The sequence below is a fragment of the Populus alba genome, chromosome 13 (assembly GCF_005239225.2).
Source record: "Populus alba chromosome 13, ASM523922v2, whole genome shotgun sequence".
In the NCBI taxonomy this organism is placed as follows: Eukaryota; Viridiplantae; Streptophyta; class Magnoliopsida; order Malpighiales; family Salicaceae; genus Populus; species Populus alba.
The window spans coordinates 13936171-13962514 of record NC_133296.1 but is presented as its reverse complement, the minus strand read 5'-3'; the positions used below and the strand labels follow the sequence as shown (position 1 = coordinate 13962514).

General features: G+C 30.1%; 3 protein-coding genes across 3 annotated transcripts; all 3 read right to left on the bottom strand.

The window, feature by feature from the left end:
* Window positions 1-249: 249 nt before the first annotated feature.
* LOC118050377 (mannan endo-1,4-beta-mannosidase 2) lies at window positions 250-5611 on the bottom strand. The gene is made up of 5 exons (XM_035060716.2): window positions 4218-5611; window positions 3065-3262; window positions 1949-2071; window positions 1274-1485; window positions 250-1022 (listed from the first exon to the last, which is right to left on the bottom strand). The coding sequence occupies exons 1-5, from the start codon at window positions 4584-4586 to the stop codon at window positions 617-619; spliced, it is 1308 nt and encodes a 435-aa protein (XP_034916607.1). The 5' UTR covers window positions 4587-5611; the 3' UTR covers window positions 250-616.
* A 10998-nt stretch (window positions 5612-16609) lies between these two features.
* On the bottom strand, window positions 16610-17526 carry LOC118050376 (uncharacterized). Its single transcript, XM_035060715.2, has one exon. It carries the CDS (start codon window positions 17324-17326, stop codon window positions 16808-16810), a length of 519 nt encoding a protein of 172 aa, XP_034916606.1. The 5' UTR covers window positions 17327-17526; the 3' UTR covers window positions 16610-16807.
* A 1681-nt stretch (window positions 17527-19207) lies between these two features.
* LOC118050375 (uncharacterized) lies at window positions 19208-20467 on the bottom strand. The gene has a single exon (XM_035060713.2). The coding sequence runs from the start codon at window positions 20070-20072 to the stop codon at window positions 19638-19640; it is 435 nt and encodes a 144-aa protein (XP_034916604.1). The 5' UTR covers window positions 20073-20467; the 3' UTR covers window positions 19208-19637.
* Window positions 20468-26344: the final 5877 nt, after the last annotated feature.

The window sequence follows — 26344 nt, the reverse complement described above, 5'->3', positions numbered from 1 at the left end:
TGCATGCACCAGGCTGGACAATGAATTACCTGCAGCACAATGTATTGCGCCAAGTGGTGCCAACAGAAATACCAGGGGATCGTTGAGATCATAATATGTAGAAAAGATGTATTCTCTGAATTCGTGTGTTTTGCAAAACCCTAAAAATTGTAGCCTTGCTCAAGGGAATTGAGAAACTGCCAGCTCATGGGAATGGAGTCCATGCTAATGAAGGGGTAAAATGACAAGACAACTTTTTGTGACAAAGTCGAAAGAAAATCATCGGATAGGTAAAGATTTCATTTGCCCTTTTGAGCTTCAAATTGTACAATCCATAAACTAACACACTTTTGAATACAAGCAGATAAATTCCTAAACCTAACCTCCTTTTTGAGGCATCCTTTTTGAGGCATCAAATCATAAGCCTCTTATGTGAAAAGCATAAGATTTTACAGCAGTCTCTGCAATCTCTATAATGCTATAATATCTAATTCATCTACCTGCTTTCATAACTTGTATATAATTGAGAAGAATATGGTACAAAACCTGTGACCTGAATCCCTTGCTGGAGCAATCCCACACCACAAATGAGAACTCATATCCCCCCCCCCCCACAAAGAAATTGAACCATTAAATTTCACTGCCTCTGCAAACACAATTCTTTCAAATATTTATTTTGTGGAGAAATTCCATGGATTCTGGCCAATCTACATGATTGATCAGTCAGTATTCTGTATGTTGATTCCCTTTCCCATGGAACAATCCCAAAATCATCATTAAACTCGTCCATTCCTTCAACAAACAACTGCCAGATCAAAGCACCTGCCCCAGCCCGCTTTCTCTTTGAAGATTTATATATGATGTCAAAAATGGTTTTGTAAAATCGATCCCGTTGAGATGGCTGGAAGTCCTTGTTCATGTTGGACAAACCAAATTCAGTGAAGAAGACAGGTTTATTTAGCTCATAGTGACCGTCTTCAATGTGTGAAAGCATCCACTTGGAGACGTATTTCAGTTTATCTTCAAATTCTTGATGAGGAAACCTACCAATAAAAAGGATAAATTGGTTACAAGTCAGATGTACATGCATGAAAGGACAAGGCAACCATTTAAAGCTATTAAGGGTATTCCAGCAGAACTGGAACATGGTTTCTCAGTGTTTCACAAAATGCATCACACAAACCAAATAACAAAAAGACAAACATAATGGCTAGTTAATAACATCAGGTTTTATTTTTTTTCTCTACTGACTTGAGCAAATTACAATAGAGCTAAGTAAACATGCATCACTTACCAATGATCAGGGTATATATGAACAGAGGCAAAGTCAATGGCAGGCGCTTTGGAGTTGCGAACAAAATCAGATCCAAGGCTTGATGCCCAAGATTCTGGGTTCACAGCTAACCTTTTGGGATTTTTAGGACCATAAAAACCTTCCAGACCCACTGTTAGAAGATGGTTCTTGTCAATTGTTTTCACGAAAGCTGACATTTCTTCTATCCAATCCTGCAATTCGATGCCATGAGTTAATGCATACTCACATAATAATCAATCATTTCAAGGAAAAAAAAATATCTCCCTCTTCTTAGTCTGTTCTCTAAACATACACAAGTAAGCAAAAGGCAGAATTAAGGTTTGGTTATGGCAGTTTCCAACTTAACTAAGCTTGAAGCTAAATAGTTTGGTTCATCTACATTCATTTGCTTCCTCCGTTCAGTTGCAATGATGTGTAGATGTTGTCAAAAAAGTGCAAGTCATGAGAGAGAGTTTAGAACATATTTTCAGTAATCTAGCGCACCTATTCATGATAATTTCACAGAAAAAGTATTATGGTTGCTATTACAGCAACCAAGTTTGAGATGAAGCCCCAAGTCCGGGAAATTAATGATTTTATTTGAAAGCCAGCTTTAAGTTTGGAAGTACTTGATGTTTGTAAGAAAATAAAAAGGGAAAAGAGTTCACAACTTACTTGAAGAGTGTCACCTGAAGGATCAGACATGCAACGGGGTTCATTCATCAACTCCCATGCAAATATGGTAGGATCATTCCTATATTCAATCCCTGTGATGGTGTTTTTCCTGGTCAACAAAGTCTGGAAAAAGGACTTATTTTAGAAATGATAAAAAAAATTCCTAATGAAACAAAATAGTTCCAAGTATTATAGAATTATAACTTAACATGTTCCCACAGTGCCTTGCAAGATAAGTAGGCATGAAATTGATTTCTTAAAAGAAATGTCATTTGCTTTCATGAACTTCCAACCATATAGTTTAGGTCCAATGCAATGAAAATCAGGAATTGTTGCACCAAATTTTAAAGAACTTGATATCAAATATAGGAAGATCTGGGTAAAAGAAGTGCTGCTAGTTGTGCATCCTAATAGTTCAGTATACCTAACAAGAAAAATAAAAACACCGAAACATACTATCCTATATCTAACAGCTAAATAGTTCTTGCAAGGAAAACAATCATGGTTTTAGGCATGTAAATACAATAAAAACTTCATCCTAAGGAACATGAGGAAATGAAGGATAAATAGTTAATAACTTGCAAAAAATGACGTAAGAAATTTCTTTCATTTACTCATGCTATCTATCATCAGATGAAGTCACAGTAAATAATCTTTGACAGAGCATAACTTTTCCTAAGTTCATGAATGATTGCTGAGGGCATTTGCGACCCATTCTAAATTAGGATGTGTAGTGCAGCCACCTTTGGCAATTAGTTACACTCAACAAGTTTAAGGCATGTGGTGGCATGGCTTATTTCTGTAAAAGAAGGATAACTAACAGAAGCTACAATTGTGAATAGTTGGACCTCGTGTTTATTATAAACTAAATGACTCCTGCTAATGCGAATATGTCTAGCATCTATCTGCTTCCATTTAGGGGTACACTAAAAAGTCTGGGTACTAACCACCAACATGAATGAGAAGGAAATTTTCCTTTTCAACAAAACTTGGAAAGAGACTCAACTGTGCGGATGATATGTTATGACACATCCTTGATAACAGAAAAAAAGAACTCGAGCAGTCCCAATTTGGCTCTATAATTATTTCAAGGTAGCTAGCAAAATAAATAAGTACCTTTACATAATGCTTGAAATATCTTTTGATGGATGGATCAAAGAAGAAAGAATCATTTGACGAGCTCAAACCAATGCCTTCCTCCCATGCCCAATTCACATACTGAGTCTTTCCACCATATGCTTTTAAGTTGTTGACTAAACTAAGTAGTAGTCTGATTCCATGTTGCCTGGCTTCTGCAATAACATGATCCAAAGCCTGCCAAAATCTCAGTCATTAAAATAATGCTGGTATTATCATTATTGATCTGGATAACTATGAAATCAGTAAAATGCATTCTCAGCTTTGGACATTTTCAATGAGTTAATGCCATTAAAAACTCCAAAACCTTTCAATATAAACATGAATAGAGAAAATTCTTTAAAGACTCAACCCTTTTTAGCCTAAATTATTTCTTCATTGAAAGTTTATGTGGAGAAGGCAGACTTTTTGTCAAAAATATATTTTGGGGCGTGACGGTGCAGAATAAAGAAAATCAATAAGAAATTATAGAATCAAAACCATTTACAACATAAACTTTAAAGTTTGTTCTTTCTGATAAATTTAACACGAGGACAAAATGGGAGGCACTACAACTCCTATGGATCCTTAACGCACACTGCTTACTTTGTATAGGGCATTGAAATGATATACCTGTTTCCTTTGTTTTTATTCTCTATGACCCTTGTGCTTTTCTCATTTACAGTTCAAGGAGTCATATTTCATCAATTAAAACACAGTATAAGACAGGCCTAATTAATTGAGCGCATGCATCAGTGTTGATGGTATATCTATGGACTCTAGTGATTTGCTATGAAACCAATTAGATGTTACACGTTAGCATCTTTTCTGACCTTATGACATAGCTTTCATGGACAACAAGTATATGATCTCTGGAATCGGGGCCAAAGGATCCATAAAATCGACTGGACTAGTTTAGGATTGAGGCTTAGTTGTTGTTGTTGTTTCACAGACAATTACTTGATTACAACTAAACTTTTAAACAGCAGTAGATAGAGGCATGAAAAATCAGAATGACTACCAGACAAAATTGCCCGAGTGGTAAGGTAAAGTTTATACAGCAACCATGTCCATAATTTTCCAGCAATTTATTCAGGCAATTCATCAGAGCAAAATTAAACTACAACTACAAGGAATAAAGCAATTGCCATACCCTTAAGACCCGCTCATCGAATCTACCAGGGGAGACCTGGAGTGCGTTGTAGCCACCATCATTGAATGCCCAAGTTCTGCAAACAGTGAGACCCATCTTGGCACCAGCTTCCAGCATTGCACTAACTCTAGGTTTCCTATCTTCATCGACAGAATGATCCATCAACCAATAAGAATTCCATCCGTTAATGTAAAAGGCCCTGCCATCCACCATAAACTGAGTCCCATTTCTCCCCACAAAACTTAGCTCCCTGTGTTCTTGATGGTTGGTGAGTATAAAGTCACCAAAAGACATGTAAATGAAAGCCACACATGATGCAAAACCAAAAATCGGGAAAAGTAGCCCATTTCCTGCTACCATTTTCTGCATAATGATGCAATATATGACCTAAAAATGATAAAGGACCAAAATTGCACAAATTGAAAGGAAAGTTGGATACACTTTTGTCTCTATATCTAGAATTCCCACAACTTTGGACACCCAAACACTACCTTAGACTAAGATTTAACCAGAAATGCTTGCAGTAGCCAATTTCTAGGACTCCCAGATCACTCTTTCAAAGGGTATCTATAAACAGTACTTGATACCACCCAAAACTTATCAAAAACCCAAATGAGAGAATGATTCGTATGTTGCTGTCTTGTATTTTAATGTTTGAGGCTTTTATATGGTGAAAGTGATAGAGACAGGGTATTTGGTTCAAGAAATAAAGAAAGATTCAAACTTTCAAAGAGACATGAAGGCGAAGAAAGCAATGGAAACAAAAGACAGCTCACCTAATAAGTCACCACCATTGAAGACCGTCAAGGATAAAAAGAGAGAAAGAAGATGAGAATTGAGGTAATGATGGTGGGTGCGTGGTGGAATGTTGGCATCAACCTGTTGAGTAAAAACTAAAAACAGATCTACAAGACTTGAAAAGATTTCTCTGTTTCTTCAAATTCAATATTCTTCTGGACAAGTTTGTTTCCAACCCAATTCAACACCAATGGGCCATATATGATTGTGCTACTCTCTCTCTCTCCCCACCAAAATAATTCTAAATTTAACAAAGGAGAGAAAATGGGAAACTCCTCTTACACCTCATCCTCATGTGATCTCTCATGGCTTTTCTTAGATTCGATACCAGTCTTTTCTGCCATTTCTTTCTTTTTCTCGCATCCAAGTTTGCTTATGTAGCAGACAATGCTTTCAGGGACTGGTTAGGGAGTTGTTGGATCTTGGAAACTGCTAGCCATGTGAGCCTGACGATTTTGGCATGGACCCTTGGCTTTATGCACCAGAGTTTCACCTTCCTTTTTTTTCCCTTTTCTTGCTGTTGGTCAATCAGGCAAATTATTTAATTACTTCCTTATAAAATCTCCATTGACAGTAAAGCGAGAACAATTTGTCTGAAACATTGGCCTTTATATTCACACCGCATCAGCTTATAATCGGGAAAAAAATTAAAGTAAGAAATAATGAAAATACTGAAGTTACAAATCATTTACTAATTCTTGCTCTATATTATTAACATTTATCTAAATTCTTAAGTGGGACATTAGCAAGTACATATGTAATATGGTAATAATTTTAAATAGCATTTAATATTTCCTATTAAAAAATCATCACAACTCATAATATTTTAAATTTTTAGATAAATCCCTTTTATATAATTTATATTATTAAATAAAAAAATTAGATTTAAAAATTTTTTATATATAATTTATATTATTTTATAACGTATTATTTTAAATAAAAATTTTTTTAAACTTGATATTTATATATATATTTATATTATCTTATATATATTAAATTTTTATAAGATAAAATAAAATAAAATTTAAACTCATACTTATTTAATTAATAAAGTTATGATATTATTTTAAAAAATAATTTAGCTTAATATTTTAAATTATTAATTAATAATTGAAAATATAATTTATATTATTAATGGTAATATCACAGTGGTAATCCTAGTAATTAGGTAGGGTTACTTGTACAGTAGCACTAATCTGTTGTCGTAGAAGGTTTGATTACAGTAAACACATTGTCGGCAGCCTCCACCGTTAAAAATAACACAACACGGCATTCCAGTTATTTTAACTTTAAAAGGAGTGACTTTTCTTCGGTAAATAGAACTTCAACAGTTTGGCATTGTTTATTAATATTTCTTTTTCAAGTTTTTTAAAAGAATGGGGGCTGGATTTAACAGATAAAAAATTGAAAGAAAATGCAATTAAAAAAAATTAATATAATAAATTATTTTCAAATAAAATAAATAGTAATTTCAGGAATAAGATAAAATCTGACAAATTAAAAAAATTATAAAATTAAAAAAAACTTATTTTATAAATTATTTTAAATAAAATAAATAGCAATAAAAAAGAGTAAGGATCAAATATGATAGATAAAAGTTTTTAATTAAAAAAAAATAAATAACAAAAAAAAAATGAGACCAACTATAAAAATCAAATTAAATCAAATTCTAACAAATGAAATTAAATAAAAAAAGACTCAAAATAAAATATACAACAAGCAAAAAATTAAGAACCAAAATTTGATATAATTAACAAACAACAAGATATTTTTTATTTTTTCGCAACTCTCTATAGAGTATTTTCTACTCAAAGTAAAAAAGAAACTATTTTTTTGAAAATCTAAATTAAATTTTTTTTTTAACTAAAAAGTATTTTCAGTAGATCAACTCTTCTAATAATAAAAAATAACAAAAAAATTCAGAAAATAATATTTTAAAAAATCACATTTTTTATGAAACAAACAAATTTTTAATTAAATATTAGTTGTGATATCTAGAAATAATGGAGGTGCTCCATTTTACATAAAAAAAAAAAAATATCTAGATCAAACAATTTTGGTCAAATTTTAGCAAAAAGTTTAAGAGAATAAGCAAAGATGTAAAGTATACAATTCATTGATTGATGAGGCTAACTCTTACATGTTCATATCTTCTCATTCCATCATGAAAGACATTATACCATATGCCCAGATGGAGAACTCCAAGAGTCTTTTTCAAGTATAAAGTCAAATAAATAGATGCTATGTTGCCCTTTTGAGAAGTTTAAATCTCTCACCAAGATAGGTATAATTCTCTTCTTCATGATCATCATATCATCACCATACAATATATTAATGCAAGTGTGTGGTTTTTAAATAAACTTTTCAAACAATGATTTATTTAAAACTCTCCGAGATTATCATTGAAATTCATTTGCTTACCAATCATGGTTATATATAATCCATCTGATTTAATGAATCAATTCATAAGCTAGTTAAAATTCAATTGATTTTTTTATTAAAAATGAGTCAAAGCAGCATGATTTTAATATTTAAAAATTTATTTGAATTAACTTGTCCGACCCATAACCCTTTACACACCATATTGATTTCCAAATAAGTTTTAATAAGATACTAATAAGATGAGAGTGTAGATAAAATGCACTAGTGGGTGCAGCTCACTTGATCTTAGAATGCGACCATGCACCAATGAATAATCTATTAAATATTGTTAATTATTTATAAGGTACACAATTATATAAATTGTTAAAAGTATTTGTTTCCTCTTTCACTCCCTCTTGTTTTAAAATTAATAAGAGGATCTTGACTTTTATTGACTATATAATTAAACTAAAAATCACATAAAATAAAGAATCATATAAATATTCTGGAAGACAAAGATTGGAGTCATAGAATCTCTTCCAACCATTGGGCTAAATATAGAAGAAATTAAAAATAGTTCGACACTGTTATTTTACTTCTGAATATTTTTCTTATTTCTCGGTCTTCCCCTTGTATCTAAAGAATGCCCTTTCCCAATTTAAGAAACAAACAATATTCTATTTTTTTTTAATATGATTCCATTAAAAATACACAAATAGAGATTTTTTTTATTTTTAAGGACCTAGTTAGAAAACCTAATAGATCAACTCGGATGACCAGAGTATATTGATCGGTGTAAGTTAGAAAAAACAAAGAAAAAAATTGTCTCGATTTAATCCTTGTTAAAAACTCAAGTGACTTATAACTCATTTAAAAACCTATTATTTTTTATTTTATTAAAACATTATTGTTTTAATGCTAAGTTAATCGTCTCGGCTCGAGACTCGAACCTTCTTCTAGATGGTTTTTAAAACTATGGTTCAAGGAAAAATAACACCATCAATTTTTTTTTTTACGTAAACCTGGTTTTACCTGTTAAACCCATGAATGTCCGAGTTAGCTTGCGTGCATTTCGACTAATTTCACAAACCTTGAAATTAACGATCATTTAAGCTTTCAGTGACCCTAAAATTTATGTAACTTAAACTGATGATATTTAAAAAATAAATTCAAGATATAACTAATTAAGTTGTTGTCCTTCAAAATTAAAAAAAGATTATTCTTTTGAATGTTGAGATGTATGCATGCCGACACCAGTCAAGATTTATATTTGTATGATAAAAAGAAGAAACGATAAAGCAATAAAATATAGGATTTGTGAAGGAGAAATAATTTAAGTGCACGAGAGAAAGAGAGGGCTACGTTTGCTTTCTTGCACTTGTTACAGGTAACCAAACATTTAATATAATCCAGTACAAGTGTCTCCTTCTCTGCAAAAACGCAGTGGATTTGGTTTAGCTAGGGATCTTGAAGACGACACTAGGGATTTGGTTGGTGGATGGTTGATGAACAAATTATGTGTTTGTTTTTGTTCATTATTATTATTTAATTTCTAGAGATTTTGAGTCTGTTAATTTATTATAGGGGAGTCCATATTATTAATTAGCATAGTTATGAGATGAATAGCATATATTATTATAAAAGAATAAAAGAGATATTTAATAATTTGTAAGCTGAAGGCATTATAATTATGATATTCTCAAGTAACAATATAGAAATTGCCTTAAATTATTGACAAGAAAATATCACGTCTTAATTAATTCATACTGAGAATCTGCTGACTGTCACGACCTATTTTTATAAGTATTAAACCTTTTTTTTTTTTGTGATATAGTTTCAATAACAAGAAATAAAAAATAATTAAATGGAAAAACAAAGGGCGACAGCCTATAAACACGCCATGAATTAAGTCCATGATTTTAATATAATTTTGGGCTGTTCCTTTTAACGTTGAATTCATCGAAAACATCGTCCAAATTGCATTGAAAGGGAACACATCCCATGAACCTGCAAGAGAAGCAACCACCTCGTAAGTCATAACCATCTGAACAACCTTGTAAGGTAGTGTTTGTGAACGAAGATGAATTTGTATTTTTAAGCAAATTTATTTTTTTTGGTTTAAATTAATTGTTTATGTTCTTAGAACATTTTGATATGTTAATATCAAGATTAATTTTTAAAAATAAAAAAAATATTATTTTAATAAATTTTTAAATAATCAAAAAAAAAGTACTTTCAAGTTTTAACCACAATGACTACCACATTTTCAAACATTTCAAATATATACACTAACCTAGGCATGATGAGTGAATACATGAACTGTTTTTGTTTTGGCTTTTGCGTTTAACTTAAAATAATATTAAATTAATGATTTTTTAGTATTTTCATATAATATATTAATGTATTTTCAAATAAAAAAAATATTTAAAAATTATTATATATTACAATATCAAACACCCATCAAAAATACGAAACCAGAAACATACTTTTTTATAAAAAAGTTGAGAGTGTTGACATAAAGAATATACCCACTAGTGATTTACAAATCTGAAAGATAATTAAGTTTACTCCACCACAACTTATAGGCCTAGAAGAGCCTGTTCTTCGCTGCAAGTGTTGATTGTAAATAATAAGAGAGATGAGTGCCGGATTCAATGGCATAATCCGAGGAGGAACCAAGTGCTGCGTGTTGAACTTTTGTGCGTGTTGGGGTCTGACTATTTCCAAAGAAAATGGGGTGTTTTGTCCTTGCCAGGCACTCCTTGTCTCTGCTGTATCGCAGCAGTACGCAGGCCTCCTTCTCTTTCCTCTGCATTATTACAAAATACACTCTTATAAAATATCTGTAAAACAATATAAATTTTATTTATTAATTTAAATTATTAAATTCAAATCACTCTTTAATATAATATCAGAATCTTAATAATCTTAATAATTAAATAGTGAATTTAAATCTTATTATTTTTATTTATTTAATAAAAATATACAATAATATGAACATATATAATTTTTAAATCTAAAAGATTTTCACTTTTAAAAAATATATTAAAAATAATATAAATTATATTTTAAAAACTCATTTAATAACATAAAATATTAAATTAAAATATCTTTTCACGGTTTCATTCTCGTGACATGGACTTGTCATTTTAGCACACCATCGTGCATCTCTGGATTTTGGCTGTGAATATTCAAGGCTGATTAGATGCTCAAAATACGTGGTGACCAAGGAGGAGAGTACATCACATTTCTTTATCATTTTGTGTAAAATAACTTAATTTAATGCCCTCGACCATGCTTGATATGGACATGCTAAATTTTGTACCTATCTTAAAATTTGGACCACAATGAGCACTTCACATACCATGATAGCTATATATTGTATTGATATATTAGTGTGGTTTGTGGAGTCCGTGCCGTTTTGATAAAGGATTTGAGATTTGCACAGCAGATCTAAGTTTAAGTCAGGGTGTGTATATTTTATAAGAGCTTGAGACAACTGGGGTTTTACTTTCTCATTTGGACCCATAAAGTGCGCTTTTCAGAGAGTGGGGTTTTCTCAAATGAAAAAAAAAATGTTTGGGAAGTGTGATAATATTTGTTTTAAAAGTGTTTTTTACTCGAAAATGCATTGAAATAATAGTTTTTTTATTTTAAAAAAATTATTTTTCACATTCAACATATCAAAACGGTATGAAAATACCAAAGAAATATTAATTTGAAGTAAGAAAAAAAAATAAACAAATATTTTTTAAAAAAAAAATTTAAAATATAAAAACAGATAGATATAAAAAAAAATTCTTGTTTATAGATTTATCTTATAATCTATCTCTAGTAATTTCTTGATTGGTTCTTATGGTACATGGAAGTGGAAAGGTAAATATATTTTCCAATACACTATAAAAATGAGCTAAAAGCATACTTAGCCATTGGATGAGAGGTTTATATTATTCAATTAAATTTAATCTTTATCTTAAGATTTGATGAGTCGTTGATATAAATTAATTAAAAAATTATTATTTTATTGTTTAAAAAAATTAAAATTATGTTTAAAAATTTTAAATAGATCAATCAAATCATAGATTAATTTCATTGTTTGATCCAATAATTTTTTTTTCTTAGCTTGAATTATATAACATCAAATTTAATCATTTGGGTTGTAGTTTAAAAGAATTCTCCTAAAGAAACAAAGATGAGATTTTGGGTTTATTATTTTGACATGAATTGACTATATTCGCAAAGTAATCTATGTATTATTTTGTTGTGCATTTGATAAATTAACATAATATAATATAGTTGTCCGTTAATATTTTTTTAAAAAAGCTCTGTTAGTTTTTTATTTTTTATTTTTTGAAAAAAGGCCTGTCTGTTTCCCATGTGTTTTTATTTGCGATCTCCAAGGATAATATTATGTTACTCCCTACAAATTTAAGCACAGATTCCTAAAAATAGAAATATAGTGTTGTCGTTCCATTACAGAGAGCCACCGACACTCGGTAGGAGCCAAGCAGCATATCACAAGACTACAGTCTACACTATAGAGGGTGACAAAAAAATCACAAAACCAATTAAATTAAGAAAAAAAAATTGAAAAAAAATTTAATTAAACGATTAAAATTTTAAAAAAATTAACCTGTTTGATTCAATTTTATAAACCTGAAACTAAAAAAAACCAAATAAAAAAGAACCTAAACAAAAAAAACAGAGCCAAACCTAAAAAAATAAGGTTAAACCAATTTAAACAGGTTTTTTTTTCTAAAAACTAAACCGAATCAAAATCAATCAGTTTGAATCGGTTTTGGTTCGGTTTAGATTTTTTTTTTATTTTAAAAATTTTCAATTTAATTGTTTTGTTTAATAAAAATCAAACCGAATAAAAAATAATTATTTCTAAATCTACATTAGAGCTATCAATCTTTAGGCAGCAAAGTTTTTATTCTTTGGATTTGTTTTTATAGTAAATACGAGATGACATGTCTCTGTGTAGCTGTAGACTTATAAAACAATACACTTGATAATATTATAGTTGTGAACTATCATTAGATAAGTTATAGAAACTAAATATACGATTGAATAAATATTTCATGATGAAAAAAAAAGGTTGTGTTGGTGATAAAAAACTTAGAGACTAAACAAAATGATTTATAGCAATCCACAGTGTTTTGTGAAGAAGAATATAGTGTTTTCACCATATAATTTAACTTTTTTGTTAATAAAAAGTAAAAAAAAATTATAAAGTTAATTTTCTACCAATTTAATATTAAAAAAAAAACAACAAGGATAATTTTGGAAGGACAAAAACCCATAAGAAAAAACGTTGTAGCAATTGATAATGTTTTGTGAGGAAAATTACAATGTTTTTCCCAGTAAAATAAAATAAAAAACCATTTAAAGAAATACTATAGCAATCAATAGTATTTAATGGTCGGAGAATAGTGATTTCTTCACATTATTTAGTATTTAGAGTACTGTATAATAATATAATAATATAATCATTGAATTGAATAAATTTAATGGTTAAAAAAATATCTTAAAACAAATTATTTTAAATTTCTCTAAACACATTATATTAACATGGATAGATATTTTAGTGCAATGTGCGCAACAATGCGAAGGATAGCAATAGTGACAGCGGATTCAACATGGTCGGTACAGAGTGCGTTTGTTTTTCTGTTTTTAAAATATTTTTTTTAATATTTTCATTTTATTTTAAATTTCTGTGAGCACATTATATTAACATGGATAGATATTTTAGTGCAATGTGCTCAACAATGCGAAGGTTAGTGATCGTGACATGCGATTCAACATGGTCGTTACAGGGTGCGTTTGTTTTTCTATTTTAATTTTTTATTATTATTTTAAATTAATTAATTTTTTTATGTGTTGATGTCAAAAAAAAAATTTTAAAAAATAAAAAATTATTTTAATAAATTTTCAAATAAAAAATACTTTAAAAAACAATTGCTGTCATAATACTAAACAGACACTTAAAAGGGTGTATTTGTTTGCATAGCCACGCCATGTGTTTTTTTTAAAAAAACTATTAAATTTTTTTTTAGATTTATTCTGAATTATTTTGATATACTGATATCACAAATAAATTTTAAATTAAAATAATAAAGAGTATATAATTGCATTTTTTTTAAAAAAAGAACTTAATGTTAATTAATATGATATCAAAAATACATCATATAAAAAAATTGCATGAGAACACATATAATAATTTTTCCTTTGACAAGATCATTTTCAATTTTTTCTTCAACCTTGCTAGGCGGGCATTGTCCCATTAAATTTAGCATTAGTTTGGTCATCCTAACTAAAATTGGGCTAATTAAAGCACGAATGTAACCCATATCTTCCCCAGGATCCTCTTATTCGTCAATTAAAGTAATGGAAGAGTTTAATCTCCTATAATCTCGAATATTGTTAATATAATAATTATTTAAAATTTATATAATCGTTAATTTTAGAATATGTAAAATTAATCGAGATATACATAAACTAACTCGAACATTCATATTAATTTCTTTTTTAAAATAAGTAATGGAGGAGTGGGATATAAACATTATTTTTCATTTACAAAAGTAACAGCATATTGTTTTAGTACATGCACTAGATTTGTTGCCTGTTCTCCGCGGTAGCCGGACATTTTTCTTTATATATAAAAAGTTAGATTAAAAAACTACGAGATCCAAGTCATTCATCCAATAATGATTTAAATAATATTAACAAAAAAATATATAACAATAATAAATATATTGACAATGAAAAATAACAATAAAAAAAATAAAAATCCCAAACCTCAGCCCATCCAAACCATTAAACAACTCAACATTAAAAAAGGTAAAATTACATAAAAATAAATAATTAAAAAAAAAACATAAAAACTCTATTAAACTGGATGAAATAAAAAATCATGGGTATAAAAATGAGATAATCTCATAGAAAAAAATACACGGAAAAAAAATTAAAATGGTAAAATTAAAATAAATTAATTAAAAAACATGTCTTAACCTTTGAAACTGGTGATCTTGATCAAGAACATGAGGTTAATTCCATAGAAAACATATCAAAAAAATAACAAAGCAAAACTAAAAAAAATTAAAAATAAAACAATATCAGCTTAAAAAGAAAATCCATGTAAACTTGGATGAATTGTTTAAACCTGATTTAATATCTAAAAAAATATCTAATTCAATTTTTTTAATCAAAAGTAATTTTATAATTTTAATAAATAATAAAATGTCTTCGGGTATAGTAATGTTTCCTCAACCTTAATTCTTTTTAATAAAACCAATAAATTGTATGCTTTCAAAATGATTAAGAATTTAAATAAAAATATTCTTACTGTCTGCTGGCATTAATTGTGTGGCAGACATTAGAAGTTTGGTCCATACTCCACAGGAGGAGGAAAAGCCAAGTGCGGCTACTTCCGTTCAGACCTAAGGCTCTCCGCCGAAAGCTCACAAGATATCAGACCATCACCGCCGTTAAAGCCAAGCCTCAGACGAATGGCCTATACGCTACATCTTTAGGGCAGGCCATTCAATGCAGTAAAAGTTCTGCAAAATTGGGAAGAAGGGGCTAGTGATTTTGGGTTATAGGTCACCTGCAAAACTTAAAAGAAAAGGCAATGAAATTTGCGATCATCCTTGAAATAATTGCCACACCAAGCTAACGAAGCTCTATCTGCTCCGTATGAAAATCTTACCACCGTTCCACTAGACCTTCTCATGCTCCGGCGACGCGCTAATCCGAGACAGAGTACAGGTCCGGTCCGTGAAAAAATCCAATCTTTTTTAGAAAATAACATTGTTCAAACTCCCTTTACATGATTAATTCGTGTATTGAATTCAATGGCGTGGCAGCGGCGCCATAGCCGCCGCAGGTGGTAAATACATACACGTGATCTCATGACAGCCTGATTATCCTGCAAAATCTAAGGCTACGATGCTTTTCATGCCGAAATACATGCCAATGATGTTTTTTCATTTTTTAAAAATCAATTTTGACATCAACACATCAAAATGATAAAAAAATATAAATCGAACTCAATTTTAGTAAAAAAAAAAAATTCAAAATTTGACGAAACGCAAGTTGAAATGCACTATCAAACGGTCCCTGGGAAGTTTTCCGGGCCAGAGTCTTTGAAGTTCATGAATATGGCTTTCTAAGGATGATAATGGATTTGGTTAGGAGTTTGGGCTTCTGCTTTCTGCTTGCCCATTTGACCTCATCTTGACCCTGGTAAAAGCTAGGGCTTCTTGGGAAGATGGCCGATAATGATCATGGATGCCAAGGACCAGTTCAAGAGAAGCCACCATATTCGAGCTCTTAACAAAATCCTTGTCGTTGTCTTCGTCTAAACAGAAAGAAGGCTGCTAGGGCATTTTCTACGGCATTCTCTTAGTCAATTTCCAATTAAAGGGCCTTCCACTTGCTCTCTCAAGCAGCCACACGGGAAAATTCTTCAGAGATGATGATTGCCATTTCATGGCTGCTAGCAAGACATGTGAATCAAGAAGGCATTTCTAAACGTCTGATTTTGACAAATTGCGCATGGACTTGTATAGAAAAGTAAAGAAGACTTCAACTTTCTGCAAAGTTAGGGCTACGCCATGGATTAAATTATGAACATGGCCTCCTCACTCCTCTCAGGTCGATCAAAGCTGGGGAGGGCGACGCCACTTTCTTGATTATATCATCTGAGTATTCTCTAGAAATACTTGAACCTCCAGCAGAAGAAACCTATATTCCTGGTTTTCAATGGGCATTCCTTGACATGTTGAGCGATTATATCACAAACAGTAGTCAGAATTGAAATAATCACAGCTGACTTTAATTAATGAGCGGATTTCCATGTTGTAAATGGATAATATCTTCTCATTTTCCTGTTAACATCTGTCCAAATAATTTGACCGACACAATTGATTAAATTCTACTATTCTAGTCTGCCAGCCTCTCACAATCATAGAAGAAGTTGTGGGCTATGGACATTGGAGATCTGCTGCATTCAAAGCTTGAACCTTGTTTTCCTCTTTCATCAAGGTCCCATGTTCAACGAAATGCATCCCAAGATCCCAAAATACACGAAAATCTTTGGTCATCAGCGAGTTAAAAAACTAGAAGGAGCAGCAATAATGTCCACCCAGCCCCCTTCAAGGTTTCCATTTTTTTTTCTCTAATCTCTAATTATCCCCAGAAACAACTTGATTCATCTTGTTAGATGGAGATCAGTTGATTAATAATCACATTAATTATAAATAACATACAATAAAATTAGGAAAAAAGTAGAGCCATTACAGTTAAGCTTTCCCATTTCTTCACATCCCTATCTACTAAAACCAAGAAACAAGAAGATATAAAAAACATCCACTTTCCCAATTTCCATCTCCATGTCCCAGAGCCAAGAACACATCAGCAAGACTCGCTTAATCAACCTCACAATTCCTTCTGAAAATAACAAAGTATCCCAAAACAGCACAAACAGCAGCCACAGCATTCCCTTCCTTCAACAAAGTCTTGAACACAAACCCAATAATCTCTTTTGTAATCTTTCTCCCTTCAATAACCAAAACCCTCCTTGGCTTCCCGAAGAAAGTTAACATAACCACAACCGTGATCCATATAACCAAGGTGGCAGGCACAGCCACAGCAAGAGCTGCAACCATTGAAAGGAGTCCGAAGACTGCGCCAAGAAGCACCGACGCATACAAAGCAGGCCACCCGGATGCAGAGCTAGATTGAGATTCTTGTTGTTTGTACCAAGAAAGTATGGTTTTGAGCCAGTTCCATGAGGATGATAACAAGATTGCATATACTATAACAAAAAGACATACCCATGTTCTCCTTTTGCTCATGATTGCAAGCACCAAACTATATGCTGTTGATGATGCCCTCGGTGTTCTCGGTGATCTTGGTGTTGGGGTTTCTTGTTCTTCTTGCTCCATATCTTGACAACAAGCTTTGATTTTTATCCTTGCTTTGGTCTTTTGCTTGAATTTTACCTCTCCATCTCTCCTGGGTGGCCTTGGGTTTGCTTTTGATGATTTTTTCGGGCACCTATCTAATCGAAAGGGTCAGACAGTATCATTACAAAGGCACAATAACACTCTCAGTAATGGTCCGTGGAAGCACTTTTCTTCCTTTAAAGCTTTGTTAAAGCCTCAAAATCTTATAGGGGTGCCTGGGTGCCAACCCGGATGGTAAATAGTTAATTTACTTTTTTTTAAAAAAAAAAAATTATATTTAATAATCAAGTTTTTTCTTTAAAAATTATAGTTTGTAACATAATTTTTTGATAGGATAAAAAGATTAAACTATTTTTATATTAATATATCAATAACTCAAATAAAATAGCAATAAAATCTTTTATTTTTTCTAAACACAATTTCTCTTACTTCAAATATTCAAAAATTAAAAATAAAATGTGACCTTGACTGAACTATAGAATGTTATGATATAATTTTTTCTATATTATCATATAATTTTTTTAGTTGAAGAATTACACATGTATACGAAAATAATTTTTCTGTGAATTTACAGTGGATGATATATTAAGACATGTTATTTTTTTTTAATTTTAATTCCATTATAAATACCATATTTAAATATTAATTTATACTTTCAAAAACTAACAAATTCTATCTTAATTTAAAAAATCTAATACCATTCATTTACACCATTTGTAGCGTTTTAAACTACAATTTAAATAAAAACAGCCAAAATAATTTTTTTATTTTAAAATATAATTGAAAACATAACATTTACCACTCTACACTTCTAAAAAATAAGCATCTAAAAAGCTGCTAGATTTTTTAACTAGAAAAGAAAATGTTTAGTCAAATCTGTATGCTTGGAGAGTGTGTACACTTGCTCAAGGTGGGAGTGGAGGGGAATGGAATTTATTTATGGAACCGATATGGTCCAAGTAAAACCCAAGTCTTGGTTACAAAGGGCGACCAGTTTTGGGTTCTCCCTTTCCAGGCAACTTCTGTTTTTGGGCTCTTAAGCTTTGATTTTTGGTAAATAAAGCGTTTTTGGTCTGGCACTTTAGGACCCAAAAGTCTGGTTTAGGCATTTGGGGTGTCTTCATTTAGCTCCCCTGTCGACACTTGCCATGGCAGATTCCTTGTTCAGGTTGCCAAGCTCTTGCTTTACACCTTGCAGAATCTAAGAAGTTCCATGGCAAGTTAACTTTTCCCTGCTCTTCCTCTTCTTTATTCGGACCTGCTCCAAGGAACAACACAACGTGAGAACTCCAGGAACTCATGAGCACATCCAATGCTTCACGTCCACGGTGTACACTGCCAATTTTCAGCTGAATGGATCGTGTTTTTTCTTCTTTTTTAAGACAAGAAGTGTTTGTCTGGGCATATGAATTCTTAGTGCCATGTTACCTAAGTTAGGTGAGACATGTGAGCATGAGATTCACCTTTATTTCTCAGTGCCCTTTTGCTGCATGTTATTTATAATACTGTTCAAGAAAGGGGAGAGAGGAGGTAGCTCTTCTCTGGTCCAGATGCTCAGCCTCGAGAGGGAGGACCACTTACAGGGTGGGCTAGCACCATTTTGTTGGGATGCTTGGAAAATTAAGCTCTCTAGGCCCTATCTACCTAGATATTGATTGCTTGAGATGGATCCACAGAGCAAGTACTCCCAATTTTATGATCCCTATGGCCATATATAGCCGATAGACCATGACATCTCAGCCACAATTGAAGCTCATGTGACATTGTTGTTGGTGCCAAAGACTACATAATTACTGCATCATGTTATGCAGACATGCACTTCCCATTTTTGACATTGATTCCTCTCATGAGTGGGCAAAAAACAAAGAAACAGAGATGGGAAGATAAAGAAAGATGATAAAGGGTGTAGTTTAATTAGTCAGATTTTAAATTTGTTTTTTAAAAATTATTCATTTGAGTCTTATAAATTTTAAGGTCAATACAAGAGGCAATAAATTGAATCTCTTCTAGAGTTGGCATAATTCTCAAAATGGAGGAAGATATATCAAAGACCTCAAAAGGCCATCCATCCCTTCAAAGCACAGTAGGCACACTGTCACAATGCACTAACCCTATAATGAAGAAGCGTGCTCCACCTCCAACTCTCTCCTTGATTGGAAAAAGCAATGTGCACATTTATGCCAGAAAAAGCTGTGATCTGCAGCTGCATTAATACTCAACAGTGCCGCCACCAAACATTGAGAAATCTTCAATGTTTTTCTACATTATTGAGACACGGATCTTCTTAAGTCTAATCATATTTTTCCCTCCAAGTATACAAGAGAAAGAACACCCATGAAAGTGCCATCACAAAATCTCCAACTACCTGCTTGGGCCAATCCCAGGCCAAATCCTCAACCCTTCTTTCAAAGCAAAACCTCCAAAGAGCCATTACTACGTGGAGAAGAGCACACCCTTTAGCAAAAAAGTTTTGGAACTCTCTGTCCTTGACAGATGCCACCATGAACACCAAAAAACCAACTACAAACAGAAGCAGACCCGCAAAAGAATTGGAGATCTGGATCAACAGCTGGTCATGCGGGGTTGATCCTAAAAGCTTTTGAGCTGTTTCAGTACCATGGCCAACCACCGAGATTTCTCTGAGATAGAACATTATTAATGATCCTAATGTTATTGCAATGGTTGACTGGAGGATGCAGATGATAAAAAACATTGAAGAAGCCATCAATACTAAATAAATTAATTAAAAAAGACCTAAAATAAGTACATTAATGCAATAAAATCCTGTAAATTCAAAACCCCAGATGAAAATAATCCTTACTGAAGACGATTAATGTGACAATAAGAACGGATTCGGAGAAAAAAGGAAGAACCCAAATGAGAGTTGTTGATGAAGAGCAAAATCTAAATCTTGAAATAACAGATGAAATCATGTTTCATCACTACCTCGTCCTTGAAAAGAACATAAATTTGGAACATTGAGATTTGGTAAGCGATTGAGAGTTTCAATGTGAGTGTGTGAGACGGAGAGAATCTGACCTGAAATTGGTCTGATCAAACAAGGAGCAAGGCTAGCAGCTCGTGGGCAATTTGGCTGGTTTCTTGATATGTGTGCAATGGCCGTTGTTCTTGGCGCCTACGAGGTGAAAATTTGTCTGTTTAAAAGGTTGCTTGTAATTTTTTTTAGATTATTTTTATATCAGTATATTAAAATTATTAATTTAATTTTTTTTTCAACTAAATATATTTAAATATAATTTTAAATAAAAAAGCCAAAGTTAAAGTAAAAGGTAAATAAATTATAGACTCCAATCTAAAGAAATAGGACTAACCCAACAGGGGGACACGCCAATCTCATACAATACAATAGCGTAAAGGCATGTGAGAATATTATAAGACAGCAGCAAGTTTTGGTGGGTGTCTTTGGCCTTTAAAGCAAGATGACGCACTCTTCTCATGTACCCATTTCTTTTTGTTAGTTCCTAGCACTATTTGGTAAAGCTAAATTAATTTTTTATATTTTCACATCATTTTTTATAAATTGATATAAAAAATAATTTTTTAAAAATAAAAAATTATTATTTTAAATCCATTTTTAAATAAAAAATACTTTAAATGACAATCGTTACTACACTCTCAAACAAATCAAAACCACTAGTTTTTGGTTGATTAAAATATAATAGATTAATCACTTTTTTTATAGATAAAAATCCCTTTATTTAATTATGAAATCATAATTTTAAGACCAGGCTTGGTTCAAGGCCCGGGTTTTGAGTTTTGACCGGGTCATTGGATCGGCTAAGTTAATTTTTTTTTAAAATCAAAACGATATTGTTTTAGTAAAAAAAACAAAAATCAACGGGTTTGCAACCGGGTCTTGCTGAGTCATACCAAGTTTTTCTTTCCCTTATCTTTTTTCAACCCAGCCTGGTACCAGCTCCGGGTTAGTCAGATTCTAGATTGACCCGTTGAGCCGGGCAGTTCTAAATTGACTTGCTAGATTGGATCGGATTTCAAAACTATGGATGAAACTATTCTATCAAGAGATTACTATGAGGTTATATATAAAGACAGAAAATAAAAGGTCAAGATTTCTACTCTTTTATATATATTAAGAGGAATCAAGGTTTCTAGAAAACATAAGGTGTGATTTAAACCCAAATTAAAAATAAAGATGTGAATGGGGCCTCCATTCTTTCTTCATAGGATTTTAGACCGGCATTGTAGATTTTCAGACTTCAATGTTGGAAGTTTGACAGCTATATATATATATATATATATATATATATATATATATATATATATATATATATATATATGAAGAAAGAATGCAGCCCCATACACATCTTTATTTTTAATTTGGGTTTAAATCACACCTTATGTTTTCTAGAAACCTTGATTCCTCTGAATATTTTTAATAATTTACAATTTATAACTCATTTTCTCTCAATTATTTATTCAATCAAGAGTAACAAGCTTCTCCCTTTCATATGAAAAAATTGAAGAGAACCCATTTTATATTTGCAAACTTCATTTACTATAAGTTATGTTTTTTAGAAATATTTTTCATTTAAAAATATAAACAAATCAAATATTTTTAAATATAATTTTAAAATACAAAAAACAAACAGATTTTATTTTAATTAAAGAGATACTAACGTCTTGTACCATGCACTTTATAAAATATTTGGCTGTGCAAGGAGGGATTTTAATTTGTTAATGATTTCTGAAACTCTGGAAGAAAGTTGTTTTAAATTCGATTATTATTTCAAAGCTGGGTTTGACTTATTTCCAGGCAAAATTATAAGTATAGAGTTGATTAATAATTCCCTGCTTAACCATTGATATGTGGCAGTGATGGTTCTATGTAGACGGTGATAGCCATTGACTACTTCAGCTTCTCAATATTTATATGGATTCATATAATAAGAAGATGAGCCTCCACTCAATGCAATATTTAATGGATTCTATTTAAAATATAGTTATTAAATTATATCCAGAATCGGCTTAATGCAAGGACTGAATCATATGATAGATATATGTTAATTGTTTATTTTTTTAATTTCAAAATAATATTATTACTTTTTTAAATTTTTTTTTTTTATAGATTTTAACTAGTTGAGACATCAACCAGGTTAAATTAGGTTAATTTCAAACTATTTTTTTAAATCTGACTTGGGTAAGAAATGGATCGACCAAATTTGATTGATTTAAACAGTTTTATTTTTTAAAATTACATTTTTTATTTTTTATTTTTATCTTTTTATGGAAAATCTTAAAAGTATCTTTTTATCTTGAAAACAAATCTTCTCCTTGAAATACTCATCTCCATGGTTGCATCTACTTGCATGTATGCAGAACTTAATGGATTAATTATTTAGAAGTGCCTAAAAATTGGAGATTTAAAAATTAAACCTTTCAATTTTTTTTTTCTAATTTGGAAAATCTTTAGAGTATCTTTTTCTAAAACCAGCCTCTGATTGCGCAAGATCTTAATGGGTGCATTGTGGGCTAAATAGAGTCATTGAGTCTCCATCGTCCACCCAATGTGGTGGGCATGTTTTCACTTGATAGTGCGGTTGTAGCTGGAGGATGTAATTATAAATTATCCTTCAATCTTAGTGTAGCCATTGATATTAATGCTTAGGTTGGCATTTAAGTTAATTTAACTTCAAAATTAGAGTGCATGTGCACTTTTTTTTTTTTTTAAGTGGGTGTCTGAGCTACCTTGCGCTTACCTCGACTAATTTTATGGGCCCTGAAGTTAACGATCATGTAAACCTTTAATGGTTATCATATTAGCAATCACAAGACTCAAACCTGATACCACTAAAAAAATATTTTATTTTTTTTAGCTTCAAATGATTTCGTTGATGTTTGTGATTGTTATTTGTTTTGATGTTCTGATATAAAAAATAAATTAAAAAAAATATTATTTCAATATATTTTCAAGAGAAAAAAGTACTTTGAAAGACAATCTCCATCTCATTCTCAAATAGACCCTATTACTACTTGATTATCTTGAAAAAAAAGAAAAATAACTACAAATACACTCATTTAATTTTACAAATACAAATAGACATTTGAGGAAATTGAGCTTTTACAAGTATTTGAAATGTCTCACTCAAATAGGATTAAGAATTTTTTTATTTATTTTTTAAAATGGAAATGTTAGTTAAGATGTATTTTGTTAAAGTATACATAAATTTGAATTTTGTTGAATTAAACTTTTAAGGTATAGATTTTAAATGCTATTGGAAACGCATAAAATAAATAAATAAAATTTTTAAAGATTTCACTTTGAAGTTAAATCAAGGACATGAAATTATGAATTATAATTCCATTAAAATGATTAGGTTTTCTTAATAAAACAAGTTTTCCTGATATTTATCAGTTCCCTCCATAGTAGCTAACATTTTATATCCTTGCATCCAATCATAAAACTTTCACAAAATCTGTGATTAACTAATTTTTTTGTGAAATTTGTTAGAATATATGGAATTTGAACTTTTTTAAATTTCAGTATTGTAAATTAAAACATTAAAATATGAATATATCCCCATGAATGAATTCCTAATGATTCCAATTTGAAGTTAAAATTAGAAATTATGAACCAAAATCTCGAGTTTTGTTTTGTTTTTTTTTTAATAAATGAAATGATTTTTATTATGTTAACGAGTTAGAAATAATTTGAAATAAAATTCAAAACAAATCTAAACAAATTATTGTATATAAAATATTTTTTTGAATAATAATAATATCCTGGATTTGGAATTTTAGGATATTGATGCATGAACATTAAACACATGGTTGTTTCTCAAAATGGAAAGAAAATGAATTAAAAAAAAAACATATCGTTTAATTAATGTATCCAAACATACAATATTTTCTTAATATTTGAGTGATTGAATTATTTTTAGGCTAGATTTTATGAAACCAGATTAAATAAATATTTTTAATTTGGTGAAAATATCCAAATTAAAAGCAGAGGATCTACGATTGTACTTTTCACAAGTTGTATAAAAAATTAAACTCCTCTAAATAAGAAAGAAATATACCCATTTAATAATTTCTTAATGAAACTCCCCCCCCCCCCACACACACACACATTTTGATTTCAAATGATCTTGAAATTTATTATTGTGTAGATGAGGAATTGTATATTGTCTTTAATTTAATGCAAGTGTTTTTCTAATCTTGAGACATATGTTAAGAATTACTTGTCCCATTTTGGGAAGGAGAAGTTATTAGTGCTATATAAAAAACTATTTAAATTTTAAAATTTCAATGTGTTCTTCAAGCTTGTGTTTGAGATATAAAATTTATCTATTAAAGCGTGTCTAGATTTAAATTTTGGTGAATTTAATTATTAATTTATTAGGTATTCATGTTAAATGTCATTCGATGCACACACATAAATTTCTAATAATCTAAATTTGAAATTTAAACTAAAAAAGAAATAAGGTTTAATTTTAAGGATGCAATTAAAATTAAATTACATTCTTAATAATCTAATAATATCTAAAGTATTTTTTTTAAATTAAAAATAATCTAAATATCTAATAATCCTAGTATAAATTAAAAATAGGACCATTCTAGAATGTAAACAAATTTTAACTAGAGTATTTTTTTAGGTTATCAAGAAATTAAACTAATTCAACATTCTTAATTTGGTAAAAAAAATATTAAAATTAAAGTAAATAATTTAAGAAAATCTTACTTTATCACAACCATAATCTCGAAATTTAGACTCTTATGGATAATAAAAAAAAAAAGGAATATAAGAAAATCTTACTTAATCATTGTTCGTCCAACCTCTTCAAATTGAAAAAGAATGGTTTTATTAGCATGTCAGTTACCTACTTCACTTTCAAGGAGGAGTTAATGATATTAAGAAAATCATGCTATTAGCATAGAAAATTTAAATTTTCTGGGAAATAATATAACTGATTTTTTTTTTTGGTAAAATAATACAATTTGTGCTTCTCGTGGTTCTAAAACACGATGTATAAAGAAGTCTTGATTGAAAAACATGGTATTAATTAAATATTATACTCTCTAATTACAATTTATTTACAAAACAAGACATTAATAAGGGAAGTTTAGTTTAATTTCATGATATGTCTCGATTTTAAATTAGAAGAGGATAAGGTGTTGTGATTTAAAATCATGAAAGGTTTAAACTGTGATATATATATAATTTTAATCTGCACTATTTAACAAATATTTTAAATTTATGAGGCTATTTAAAAAAAATAAAAAAATCATTTACCATTTAAAATTTCAATGTGCTATTAAGGGAAAAATCTCAAAATTTTATGTTCTTAATGTGTGTCTTTAAGATATAAAAAATTGGACACCCAATACATAATTTTCTAATGATTGTAATTCAAAATTAAAACTTGAAATTATGAATTAAATCCCACTCAAACGGGGTGAGGTTTTTTTTTTTTTTCCCTCTTGAAAATGAAACTAGTTTTCCAAAAATCCATAATAATTCGAATTAAAGATTAAACCAACTAGTTATGGATTTAATAGAAAAACAAGTACTTGAATTTTTTTTTAAATATAAATACAGATAAAATGTATAATACCATTTTAGATTTGATATTTATTTTTTTTTAAATTATCATTAAAATTATACTTGTAAAACCCCAAAAAAACAATTCTTTTTTTAAAAGAATTAAAATAATGTTATTTTATTTTTTTTTAAAATAAAATAAACAAGTTAAAAATTAAATTTAACTAGATTAAGTTTTAGCTGACTGGATCGACCGTGATTTTCAACTAAATCAATTGAATTAAATTTTTTTAAATCAAACCAATTAAAATTTTGATTAAACTATGATTAAAAAGAAGTAATAAAGAAACAAAATAGTAATGGGTGTCAAAATCATAACAGTTAAATACAGCATTCAAAGGTCTATAACACGAAGACTTTACTTTTGGACCCCATGAACATAACCTACTTTTAACTGCCTTACTTACCTCTCTCTC